Here is a 13,760-nt window from a genome sequence, read left to right on the forward strand (position 1 = left end):
TTGGTCTTGGCCATAGTGGAGTTTGGAGTGTGACTGTTTGAGGTTGTGGACAGGTGTCTTTTATACTGATAACAAGTTCAAACAGGTGCCATTAATACAGGTAACAAGTGGAGGACAGAGGAGCCTCTTAAAGAAGATGTTACAGGTCTGTGAGAGCCAGAAATCTTGCTTCTTTGTAGGTGACCAAATACTTATTTTCCCGAGGAATTTGCAAGTAAATTCATTAAAAATCCTACAATGTAATTTTCTGGATTTTTATTTCTCATTTTGTCTCTCATAATTGAAGTGTACCTATGATGAAAATTACAGGCCTCTCTCATCTTTTTAAGTGGGAGAACTTGCACAATTGGTGGCTGACTAAATACTTTTTTGCCCCACTGTATGTATTTTCTTTTATTGGCGCATATACGTTGGAGAAACGTATGATGAGCTGCATGTCCCCTGCCCTTTGCCATAATGTGCAATGTAACGCCTGCGTTATGCCTTATGTGCGCTCACTGCCATATCAAAAAATGCATTGACGATTGCGACACCAAATCCTCCCGGAGTGGTGCCTTTTATCATTAGTTCTGCTTTCAATAACTTTGTAAACAGTGGCAGTAAGCTAACAGCTACATGTAAGGTGTGTGGCACCAAGATAAATGATGTTGGATCAACAACGTCAAACTTCATCAGGCATCTCCAAACGCACCCAGATAGGTCAGTCACTTACTAATGTGAAAGAGACGTTACATTTAGCATATATCGTCACAGGTAACAAGCTAACCATCGCAAAGTGTTGTGCTAATGCTGGGAATAGGCACATTGTATCTTTATAGTTAGTAGTTACTGAAGCTCAGACATCCATGGCGCACAGGACGCACGGATCCATCTCCCCAGGAACAAATGCTGTGTCGGGTGGGCAAACTCATGTGATGTGTAATTGATCCCGTGGATGATTTGTAGGCTATTAAGTGAACAAGGTGTACCCGGTCCACCAAACACTGGGAGGTCTTGACAGTCTTAATTCTGCACATATTTCTGTTACTGTAGTCCTATTTACTATTTCATTATTTCGTCCATGCGTGGCGCAGCAGATCTGTGCTAATAACAAGTGTTGTGCTAATGCTGGGATTGCCTGTGAACAAGCAAAGTGTATCTTTATAGATGTATCCATATGATGTGACAGACTTAGGTTAATATTTCACCAGGTCCGAGGGCTAGAGGGATGTGTTAAGTAGACCCCATACAGTTATCCTACAATCCTATGGATGGTAGCTACAGGACATGCTTTGAATTCATAAGATTTAACAATACAGTGTTAGGGACAGATCAGATGCCCTGAGACTTGACTTGGACTCGTGGCAAAAGACTTGAGACTTGACTTGGACTCAAGCTCAATGACTTGTGAACATCTCTGTGTTCAGCTGCTTTGTCTTTCTGGCATGGTCATCCTGTCTCTTTCTACTACTTCTACTACCACTTTAAAACATATGGCTATTTTAACTTCATAAAAAGCAACTAACAATTTCAGTCTTTCACTCAAAAAAGATTTACATGTTGGTTGTCATGATCTGCCGATCCTCTGCAGCTTCTGCTCTAAAACCATCTGCTTTCCTCTCTGATGTGGTGACTGGAGAAAACATGGCAGCCTAATTAAAAACAACACAGTCTGACATACTTCTAGCATCTGTGATAGCACTGTAATAACTGTTTTCAGCTCCCCTCTCAATATGCTGTTACGACAGCAGCATAGTGATATTGAAGATGATGTGATGATGTATCAATCCAAGTAGGGGAATGTACCAGCAACTCCAACTCCAACCATGCAATAAAATTAAAGTACATGAAATCAGACGTATAGCTTGACTAGTACGTAGTGTTGGCTAAAAGCATGAGGTAGCTCTTAAGTCATTGGCAGTCGACTGCTTCAGTGCACGGCCAAAGCCTCGGCATGCTGCTGTGTTTCACCTGGGGCCAAGTAACCTTTCAGTTTGTTATTTTTCTTACGCCAAAAAGAACGGTATGCCACAGCAATCAAGCTATCAGCGGTTAACTGAGTCATGATGGTTAAACGTTCCACGGTTTGTGAAGTATAACCTGTATTAGAGTAACAGTTGCAGTGCTGCTTAAAAAAAAAAAATCCCCGGCCATTGCATGAGGGAAAACGCAATGTAATAAAAGTCAAAAGAAGTTACAGAAAATCCTTGCATGAATTATTTTCTCAATCAGATGCTGTAGATTCCTTACAAAGGAACCAATGAAGTTTTATTTCACAGGTCTGTGATTTACAGTTATTTTCCTAATAATTCCCTGGAAAGTTTCTATGAAAGAACAACATAATTTGGTACTAATTACAGGGCAATGAGGAATTTCTTGGAAAGAACGCTTCATTTATTTTTTTATTTAGTAAATATCCATTATTTTTCACTATTGGAAACTTTATTCTCCATCTAAGTTGTATTCTTGCCTATAGATAAATAATAAATTACATTTTAGCATGTTCAGCTGAGTAAAACGAATGAATTTGATACAATAAATTTGAAGTATGACAAAACATTCATATATTATGTATTCCAAAATTACGTAGTCCTTTCTAGTAAACATCCTAGGAAATTATTCTGAAGTAACGGACCTGTACAATAAAGCTTGTCCAATAATCTTTTAGTAGATAACCACAGCATTAATGAAAACCTCAATTGACATATCTACCAAAGACTTTATATTAAAACATTAATTTATTGGATATATTAGATTTTAATTAAATTTTACTTTTGGTTATCACCAACATACTCAGATTCCTACTGCCTACAAAGGACCATACCAGTGATTTTGTAAGTTTCAGCTCTCAATCATTTATTATTTTACATGTTTTAGTGCATACTGTACTGTTTTAGCGTTTGAATGTGTTTTTGTTACTATTCCAGGCAGTTATCGGTGTCCATTAATTTCCATATGGGATGAAAAATCAATCAGCAGACTCCTGAAACTTAATTAATGAAGTCTGCATTCATTTTTTGTCAATGTTACCATGTTATCATTGCGGAGTAATACAATTTAAGTGCTTATTGATTTGTATTAATGTACATGACAATGATATTGTAACTGACAGAAATCCCTGCATGCTTGGTGTGTAGGCTGTAATGGATTCCACATCTGAAGCATGTTTCAATAGTCTGCTAATCTAATAATTTATGGAAAACAATGGCTGTCTGGAACGGCAGGGGAAAAAAAAACATTCAAATGTCTAAAGCCTAAAGATTCGCAACGAGACGTGTTGAAGCTGCAACTTCTTTCAACGCGTCGGTCTGCAGCGTTCTAAAACCTGCCAGTTCACACCAATGCGTAGAGACTGTGTATCATCTCCATAACTTCCTCTAATTTCCAACTTTTCGGCTTTTTTGTAGCTGAATACATCATTTGTTTTGCCTAAATATGAATGTGGATAACGTTAGTGATATTGAGATGCTTGCTATAGTTGCATTTCTAGTGATGAATCGACGAAAACATGTTTTATTTCTCTGATTCACTGCTTTGTTCTAACGCCGCTGGGCGCTCCCTCTCTTCAGTCACTCTCTAGGTCGACCATGACCGTTCAACGTTGGCGTGCTTTCGGGCGGTCATTGAGGCTAGGGAGGTAACTGTATGAAAATTATGCCTCACGGTTATAGTGACCAAAATTATCACGGTTTTCGGTATTATCACGGTATTTTTAAGTGTGTTCAATATACCAATAAGCACTGATAGGCCTACATAAGCTGAAATGGTTTCAAAAAGTGTAACAGTGTTTATTATATTACAAAAATATAGACAATAGGCTTGTAAAAACTATTGAAAACTGGCTACTGAAACACCGGCCCGCCGTAGGGTGTCTGGTAAGAACTTGAACCAGAGATTTCTGACTTTGAGATCCAGCAAGATTTATTTACAACTCCAACATGAAGTTAACTATGAAGTTGTATTTGACGTTACATGTGAAGTTGGATGTGGTTCTGAAATATAAGCAAATAATAATGCACATTAATAAGCATCTGACTTACTATGAACATTATTTACCAAAACTAAATGTTATAGCCACCAGCATATAACAAGAAACGATACTAGGAATTACATTAATTTCTCTGTAATAATTAACATAAATGTAACATATTGCTCAGTAACACAAACTGAGAATAAGCCACATCTATTACAGCACACATATCCATAACGGAGCGAACGGTGTAATACACCTTTAGTAGCTATCTGTTTACTGGCGATTGCATGTTGCTAGCAAATTGCCCTAACACAACCTGAATATCAACACGTGTCCGCACAAGTAATATTAAACGGTCTGCACATCTATCAGCTATGCAATAAGGAACACAGCAACAGCAATATTATTAAGGCGATTAATATATCTCTCTCACTCCAAATAAATGTCATGTCGTAGGCTAACACGGGTAAAACTTAATCCACATTGTAGCAGTACACTTATTGAAATATGAATAAACGTAGCTTAAACGTTTACACAGATAACAAGGCAGTAAAACCCATGACAGTTTAGCAAGCTACAGAATGGTTTTAACTTACGTTCTGGGCTACACCCATGACTTCAACAAGTCCGAAAACGGGAAAGGAATGATGAAGAAAAAAGTCAGTTTACAGCTGTTCTGTCCCTTTCTCCAATCTGTGATTGGCAGGAGACCAAAGCGATGACTATTGTCACTGAATGGTCAGTCAGTGTTACTATGGCCTTTTTTACAAGGCTGATAAATGTCCTGAGCGCTGTCATCTCCTCGTCACGCCATGATTCCAACTTTAAGAAACGCACTGTACGCTGCACTTAGGAGACTTGGATGAAGCTGGGAACACACTGTTTCCACACCGTGGTAATCCACCGTGATAATGATATTTTAAATGAAAACAGTAATTGTTATCATCAACATTTTTATCGTGGTTTACCGTTACACCGGTAATCGTTACATCCCTAGTTGAGGCTCTGTCTAAAACTCTGCCATTTCGACCAGCTGTATTTAATAAAAATAAAATGGAATATGGATAATTTTCTTTCTTTAGTTTATAGCTGACTTTACCAGCTGACTTCTCTATTGGCTGTTGAAACAGGTGACGTCCCATACGTTATAAAACCAGCCTTTGTGACTTGAACAGCTGAGTCGCAGCAGAACCATCAGCTGGCTTGAGTCGAGCTGAGACGGGCCGGTTTAGACCGCTCCAACTTTTCCCTGCAACGTTCTAAAACGGTTTCGTTTTGTTGCGAATCTTTGGTCTGAACTGGGCTTAAAACACAGCAAAATAGTTAGCTCAGTTGTTATGTAAAGTGGAAGTGAGTTGTAGGAAATGAGCTAAAACATGCAAAGCCACTGGTATGGTCCTTTTTTTTTTAAACCTTTCTACATTCTTCATATTTAGCTACATAACATTTTGTTTCTGATCCAAGTATGGCTCTAGTTCAGCGATGGTTCTAGTTTCACCCAATTGAAATGGTTTATTTTACTTTTAATCTCCCCGGCAGTTCGGAGAAGTTACCCCGCTGTTTGAATGCAGAGGAAACTGCTCAGTCACAGTCATCGAGGACTGATGTTTAAAACTGATCCTCATCACCAGTGTATTTTTCCACTATGATGGGAAGGAGGCCCGCTTGAACATGTGGTCCAGAAACTGACTGAGTTCTGGAAGATTCCACTGAGTTTGCAGAGAAGAAACACAAACTAATCATTTTTTATGGTTTGTGGAGATTTTCTCTCCCTCTCTCACAGCCTTGTGTTCTAGCTTTCGTTCACTTTCTTCCTTGTTTTTTAGCTTTCGTTCACTTTCTTCCTTGTTTTTTTACTCCCTATAAGTTATATCTGTTTCTGTTGGGTCTTTTCACTTGGAACTGATGCTGCCTAACTTCTCTAAAGCTGTAGCCACTTCTCTTTCACCACCAATCCAAAAGTATATTATTTGCAATTTGTTTTTTCAGCACCATTTTCCCTCTCTCCTTTTGGACAAAGCTGCTACACCAAATAAGAAACAGTCAGGGCTGTAACATGCCTTTCTGACGGGTTAAGCTAAGTGAAGCGTGGCTGCGGACAACTTTATTGTCAGACCAATGCATCTCATCTTGTGGCCTTCATCGCAGTCATCCTTTACGTCATTTAAGAGTAGGGTTGGGCATCATTTTTTGATTTAAAAAAATTCTGATTCCAATTCTTCCTTTTGATTCCAGTTCTTATTGATTCTCAATTCCAATTCTTGAGGGGTGGAGTTGAAATGGGTCACATGCTTATTTCACAGATAAGAGTAACATCTTATTTTGATCCAATGGTGATTTAAAGGTTTACCTGGCTTTTTCATGGCTGCAAAACTTGCACGGGTTAAATTTGTAACCAGTGATCGGATTCAAAACCAAATTTTCCAAACCATTCCATTGGAATCGTAATTTTTGAAAAGATTCCAAGTTGGAACTGTTTCTCGATGCCCAATCCTATTAAAGAATAAGTTGTTTGTCCTAAGAACAAAGAAGACCAAATTAACAAGGAAATTGGTAGAGAGTGTTCTCACTGGTCTAAAGGCCACAAGCCAAAATGCATTGGTCCGACAAAGTTGTTCTTGTTTTTCCTTTCTCCACGGACCTTGTAAGTAGGGGAAGTTGTACCGGATATTCATACTCTGCTTCTATGTAATTTATCTTTTTTTTTTTCTTGTAGAAAATCGATGCTCAGGCGATCGAGGAGTTCTACGGTCTGACATCGGACATTTCCAAGAACTCTGAATCAGGATACATCCTGTTCTACCAGTCCAGAGACTGAACCAGACAGCGGTAAATCCCCAACAGACTGTCACTCAACAGAGGGGAAGGCTCTTATGGCTGCCACCGACTCCGCCCAGTAGGCTCACATAAGTGTCCAGGCTTTATATCCTGCAGGGGGAGCTTTGCACTGGAGCGCCACTCGGATCGGTTAAGACGTGCAGGTCGCATGCCAGCCTCCTGGATTACAACCGTTCAAATCCTCTGAGCCCACACTGCAAAAAGCACTTTAAAACAAACAAACAAGATGGCTCAATCTGTAACACTCGCTTTGCACTGGGGCAACTGGGAAGACCGAGTAACACCAATCCAAGAGGCTGACATTGCTGTGTCCACAGTGATCCATTTTTGGAGGTCAAAGTCGTTTGGGGCTGTTGAGATGATTTAGAGTAACCAAATCAACTGTTTCTGATGAGACACAGGATTGCTATCCTCCTCATCACGGTAACCATCAGTGTCATCACAGTCTTCTTTAGCCTATATATGCCGTGCTAAATTAGCTTTAGGCTAACACACAGGTACCATGCATTCACTCCCCAAAAATCCTTCTGCAGACGGAGAAACTAATATCTGACAGCCTTGTTAAAAGCCCCACCTGCCAAAACCACTCACACAGCCTTTAGTGATTGAAAATCTTGAAAGTATACTTGGAGCGCAGCTCATTGAAGTTGCTAGTTTGCAGTGTTTGTTTAATGAAGTGGTGCTAATAACGTATAGTGTTATAGAGCGTGAAATGAAAACAAGCCACCAGAGAGATGTGGAAGAATCCAATAGAGAGGCTCATTATGTTAGTTTTTTACCAAGAAATTATCTTGAGTATTAAAAAAAAAAAAGTAATAATTGGAGAGAGAGAAAAATACGAAATGCTGTACAAAAATACAATTACATTAAAAGAGGGACTATAAATTGCAGTTAAAGTCAGTTTGTCCAATCTAGACATTCTTTAGCAAAAATTGGCAAAAACAATCTCAGCCTCACAGATCACCAACAATCCTGTTTCAGTTTTTAAAGGCTAGCTAGCAAAGCAATGCGTGAAAGTGGCTGGTAAAAGTTTTAGTTTTAAAGCAACTGGTGTGTCGTGCCATTACGGGTCATGTTTTGTGCCACAGCGGTTAAAAAGATAAACGTAAACTAACTTTCTTTCAAGCAGGCTTTTCGTGGTTATGACAGCAAACACAGTCTTTCAAAGATCTGTGTTTTAACATTTTATGACTTTATAAAATGCCAGAATATGCACATTTGTACCATTTTCAAAGGGACGCATACAGAGACAAATGCTTTTTATTTCCTTTAAGTCAGTTCTGACACCCAAACTGTCACACTATGTACAGGTTGAATGTCTGCATTTGGTGTTTTGTCCTTTTTTGTTCCTTATTAATGCTTTATTTCCGGAGATCTAACTCTTAACACCTCCATACATATGCCGATGCTGCAGCTGGTTCAGTACACCTCATTATATCAGGCACCAATCACACGCCGGCAAATTCCGACTCTGGCTTAAGCGTTTCTCCTGCAGCTGCAGCTCTGGCAGGCAGTCAGACCTTTTACATAACATGTTTTTCACTCCAGAATCTTAAATTGGAGCTCTCAGTAATGCTGAGTGATGCTAACGCTCTGCTGATGTGGAGCTCGTGCACTGTTTGTTGATGGCATGGCATATTTCATGCAGTACGACGAAAACTGCTGAGACACAGGTCTCAGTGGTTTTAAAATGGATTCCTCTCCTCCATATCTTTTAAAGTCTAGCTCTAGCACAAAAGGAAAGGTTTCCAGATGGTAACAACTTCTGATTTAATGTTGACACATCCTATTTTAACAAATACAAATGTGTAACATTTGCAGCTTTTCCAAAGTGAGGCTGCTTTTCTCTATCTCTTATCATTGTAAATTCAAACAGCTTTTTTAATTGTTGGTTAGACATAAATCTACAAATTAACGTTTTCCTCAGCTCTAGGAATTATCTTTTGGCCCTTTTCTTAAAAAGAAATTGAAGAAAATAAATCAATGAATAGTTAAAACTATCATTAGTGGCATAAATAGGCTACATTTTATCAGCTTGGGAAAAACATGGCCAATGGTCACAAGATTATTTCAGTAGATGTAATGGTAATTACAGTTGGCATCAGTAATAACCATCTTAGATGTACAGACATTCACTCTTGAAATGGTTGAATGTCTTTAATAGGGCTTCAACTAACAATTTAAGGCTAAATTATTGCTGCTGTTTCAACTTCATTAGTCAATAAAACGTCAGAAACCAGTAAAAAGTGCACATCTGACCTTTTCACAAACGAAGGGGATGTTTTCAAAGTTCTTGTTTTCTCCTACAAAGCAAAAAATATTCAATTTACAATGATATAAAAAAGAAAAATACCACATCCTCACAAAATTGAGAAGCTATAGCCAATACGTATTTGCCATTTTTACTGGATAAGAAACTTTAATTCTTATCTGATTATCAAAATAATTGTGGAATATATTTTTTCTGTCAATTGACCAGATCAGTTGATCAGTTAATCGACTAATCGTTTCAGCTCTGACGGTTGCAAGGAAGAGTCGTAGTCATGCTGAGATAAGAGTGTAATTAATGCTTTCAAATGGGTTTTCATTTTTCTAAGGAAAAGCCATTTTAAAGCCTTTACTTGTTAACTTGAGCCGACTGATGGGCAACAACCTCCTTTATCACCTCTGTTGTTTTTGATTTAACACACAAACAAACCAAATGTATTTTTTTTAGACTTGTTTTTTTAAAGTATGTTTTACACCGCCAAGCTCGTGAGGCTCCACCCAACTGGGCTGTCCAAGGGTAACAAACAAGCTCACCCCGTCACTCTTTGTAACAGAGCTTCAGCAGATGGAAAGAGAATGGAAACATGCCTGTAGCCTTTAAAGATGTTTATATTCTACAGTAGTTGAGTGGCCCGGGCAGTGGGTCAACTATTATCTGAATGTTAAATGTACAGTAAAATAAAATTAGGGCTGCTGCTTCTTGACCTGTAAAACACCATATGGAGTTGGGCATGTCTCAATAATCTAAAGTTGCTCTCTCTCGTGCTAAAACAAGAAAAGCACTTTTACAACATTCATTTGTAACAAATACTATTCTGAAATTGTTTTATTTCCTTTGGAGTCTTTTATTTTGATGAGCAAAGTAATGGCGGTCAAGGTAATCTGTTGCCCCAATTTAGTTTATATCCAAACTCTTAATCAGTCCTATTTTTATTTTATTGTATTGTTTGGCAGTTAAAATCTGTTTATCGCAACGACAGAAGTGTGCGTTTAAGTTCTTCGAGAACGTCTCACTTGTTTACTTAGTTTTCAAAAGCCGTAAAGGACTGAAAAGGAAGGGAGCAACTTCAGATGACACGTCCCAAAACACTTTACACTGGGTTGAGGCTTCGAAGACAACACTATTTTCTTTTCCTGTCTTTGCTACCCTTAAAGCTATAGTGCGTAGTTTCTGTCTCCCCCCCCATGAGGAATTTTAAGTAATGACATAAATTCTGTCGGTGCATCCACATGACGCAAGCATTCCGTGAACGTGCTTCACCCCCAGCCCTCCTCCAAACAGTTGCTAGTAGCCAAGGAGGATTACAAAAAAACATGAACTCTTCAGAAGAGGTAATTATCCTCACTTGAGTTTCTGCACACGAAAGTCGCCGAATGACACCATTTTCTAAACATAGCCATGCTGAGAAATACAGAGAGAGTTTTGTCCAGCTGCTAGTCTTAATTAGCTTTGTATCAACTCATTTGGCTTGAATGTAACAGACGTTCATTATTATCAAAGAGTTACGCACTAAAGCTTTAAACTCAACAAATCTTCATGAAAGGAAGATGTTTTGCGTGGTGTTAAATCTGTTTTGGGATCAATCCACTTTGTTTCCATCAATTCTACAATTTTTTGAAAGTCAGACAACCTAGTTTACAGGTTATATCCATGCCCCAACAGAAACTGTGGACTCTTATAAGCTGCCTTCATGTATTTACCAAATGATGTGTTCATATTTTAAGCTTTTTAATGAGTTTTCATTTATTCATTGTATAAATCAACACAAACAAGCACAAAAGCGCATTATTTGGGGGATAGAAGTCCACAGCTTCAGTTCAAAGCAGGTTATATCTGTCTTTTAATGAAATGCAGTTTCGTGGACATCATTGGTTCTCAAAACTGTAAATGTGTCGGTAATCAACAAGACTGGTTGAACATTTTGGCTGAAACAAGGCTCGTTTTTTCATTTAAATATTATAAATATTATTATTATGAATGTCTGTTATCTTCTTTTTCTTAGATGTTTCACTTGTTTTTGATATATTTCACTAATTTACTAGTCTATCATTCATGTGTAGGCAGCTCTGGAAAGCCTATTCAAAGATTGTTTTGGTTCAATTTGGGAGTATGTAAGGAGAGATGTTGATGTGTACATAAATAGAGATGTTATTATTATTGGAATATAAATTGCTTGCTTGAAATAATCAGCAGACCTAGATCAAAAAATGTGGATGTTGTCTCAAAATACTTTTTATTCTGGTAATAATATGCCTGGTGCTCAAAACAAGCTCCACCCATCTGGCATCCCAGGCTGCCTAAACCAAACAGCCCCAAAGTAAATTAGCTCATATTTAATCTGACCGGTCACACTATAGTACACAGAAAAAACTGACAGATTTCATTAAGATACACTTACTATGAAGATAACTAAAACTTATCCATACATGAAACTGCTGTGGAGAGAGAAACTGACCAAAACTGTCCTGCGTATCACTGTGTTAAAGGAAAAATCCACTTTAAGTACACAAAAATCAACTGTTGGTTGGTTCTTCTTGTCTCTCAGCCTGTTTTATAGTTTGGTGTTTAGTTTACTTTTTCCCATGAATAACTAGTCAAATGTAGATGACTTGGTGGCACCTTGAGACATTTTGTTGATAATCACGATGTTGAAGAGCATTAAAAGATGACTATATTTGCTTCACCAAAACATTTATTTCAGTTTCAAAAAGTATACTTCAGTAGCAAGCTTTAAATGGGTCTTCTATAGAGAAGTAAAAATCTTTTTCTTTTTTTTAAAAAAAATACATTTTCAACGCTGGTTCCATTGTAATATAGGTGTTCCAGTACTGATACCAAATTATTATTAAATTGATAACTTTAGAGTCCTGGTAGGCTGAAAGTCTAACAGCCGATATTGGCATATTACAGATTGTATTGGTATTGCGTATAAGTCCAAATAATACACAACTGCAGTACAGAAATGGCAGTGATATGTTTGAGGTTGTTTAGAAAGTTTTTTCAGACCCACAGAATTTATTTTTCATTAGTAAAATGTTCCAGTCAATACATAATCTTGATCAGAGGCAAGCGAGAGACAAGCAAATGTATTGTCTCTAATATCGGTAAAGCTAAATAACTTACTTAGTTTTTTTTGGTTTTTAAAATAATTTCACAAATAAGGTGAACATTCTGAAGGGTCTTTGTATTTGTCTACAATAATGAAAGTAACCTAAATGAATTACAGCAAAAGTAAAGTTATGACATTATCTGGTCAAAAACTACAAAAACAACTATTAATCGGACCAAGCATTTGGTGTTGAGTTTCAGTACTTTATGTAGTGGATTCAAAAATCACATTACTTAGATACACGGCCCTACTCATGCCACATTAAACTGGTCATCAACATTGTGATTATTCACCTAATCAGAGGCTTGAGGACATTGTTTCAAATCAACAAACAATAATTTGTTGATTTTATTTATGATTTAAAATAGAATGTCATCTGCAGAGAGTGAGAGCTTCTTTCTAGCTTACGCTATCATTAACCAAACAAAAAACAGGGAGATTCTCATCTGCGAGATTGCATCTATTAGATATGGGAAAGTAGATGAGATGGGCTGGGGGAAATCAGAAGCACCAACATTTTCTCACCAAATAACTTATTAAATAAACTGACATCTGCGGGTGGATTTTTCCTTTGAACAGTTTCAGTTCTGTCTTCTGAAATGTCCCTTCAGGGCTTCGGACGTCCACATCGTCACCTACTTTTCACTCATGAAGAATGTAAATGTTTTGAACCCAGTATTTGACGGGCGGAAAGTGACTCAATGTGTCATTAACACTGATAATGTACATTCTAACTAACTCATGTGCAAAGAGACAGCAGCCTAACGGACAACAAACCTAATTATTTATATTATTCTAAATAAACTAAGGATTAAAACAGTTCCACGCCTTCAGAAAAGATTCAAACTCCTGGGGCTTCTCAGCTTGCTACGAAGGGATCTGAAGGACAAAGAATTGGATCCTTCTCTTGAGTTGTCAAGTGTTTGTGTGGGCTGCTGCCGCTGCATATACTGCTGTCTGAAGTTCATTCTGAATACATGTAGATGCAGTGAAGTTTGGGAATGACGGCTGGTTCTATTGGTGTCCAAACTGTTAGAAATAAAACAAACTGGTTTTTAAGATGGAACGATCTCGACTTATTTCTATGTTGTCAGTCAAAGTACGTAAAGTTTGTACAAAAGATTTAGATCAGGAAGGATTTAAATTTAGTTTTGATGACGCTAGTTTAAAGTTGGGTTTATTAAAGTGAATAGCATGACTAAAAATTATTATTTCAAACAGGAATTTTCTACATCACTAAACAGCTGCTAGAATTTTTTCTATAATGCTTCAGCAGGTTTGGGGGAAGGTGCAGTACTTCCAGTCCAGTATTGTGACTTTCTTTCTTGTGATGATTAGTCCATGTTCCTAGTCAATGTATATTATACTATATTTTAATTCACATTGCACTTTGAATATTATAGTATAAAGTTACGAAAAAATGTCATGTTAGTATGAGCATAAAGTCTGAAGAGTATTACAAGAAAAGAGTTGCTTCATCAACAAAATGCAACCTGAAAGGAATATCTGGAGATGCTGCTCATAGCTGAAAAGAATGCTTGTTATGTTATTTGGGATAGCAATATTTTATCCATATATTGATTAACGTGACA

The 13,760-nt window shown here is 37.6% G+C and overlaps 1 protein-coding gene across 1 annotated transcript in view; it reads left to right on the forward strand.

Moving 5' to 3' along the window:
- usp12b (ubiquitin specific peptidase 12b) overlaps positions 1-13,227 on the forward strand; it is a 28,279-nt gene extending 15,052 nt beyond the window's left edge. The window contains exon 10 of the mRNA XM_078275507.1: positions 6,669-13,227. Coding sequence (XP_078131633.1) covers positions 6,669-6,770 — 102 coding nt within the window. The 3' untranslated portion in view covers positions 6,771-13,227. The remainder of the gene's footprint in view (positions 1-6,668) is intronic.
- Positions 13,228-13,760: the final 533 nt, after the last annotated feature.

Source organism: Sander vitreus, chromosome 19, assembly GCF_031162955.1.
Source record: "Sander vitreus isolate 19-12246 chromosome 19, sanVit1, whole genome shotgun sequence".
Lineage (NCBI taxonomy): Eukaryota > Metazoa > Chordata > Actinopteri > Perciformes > Percidae > Sander > Sander vitreus.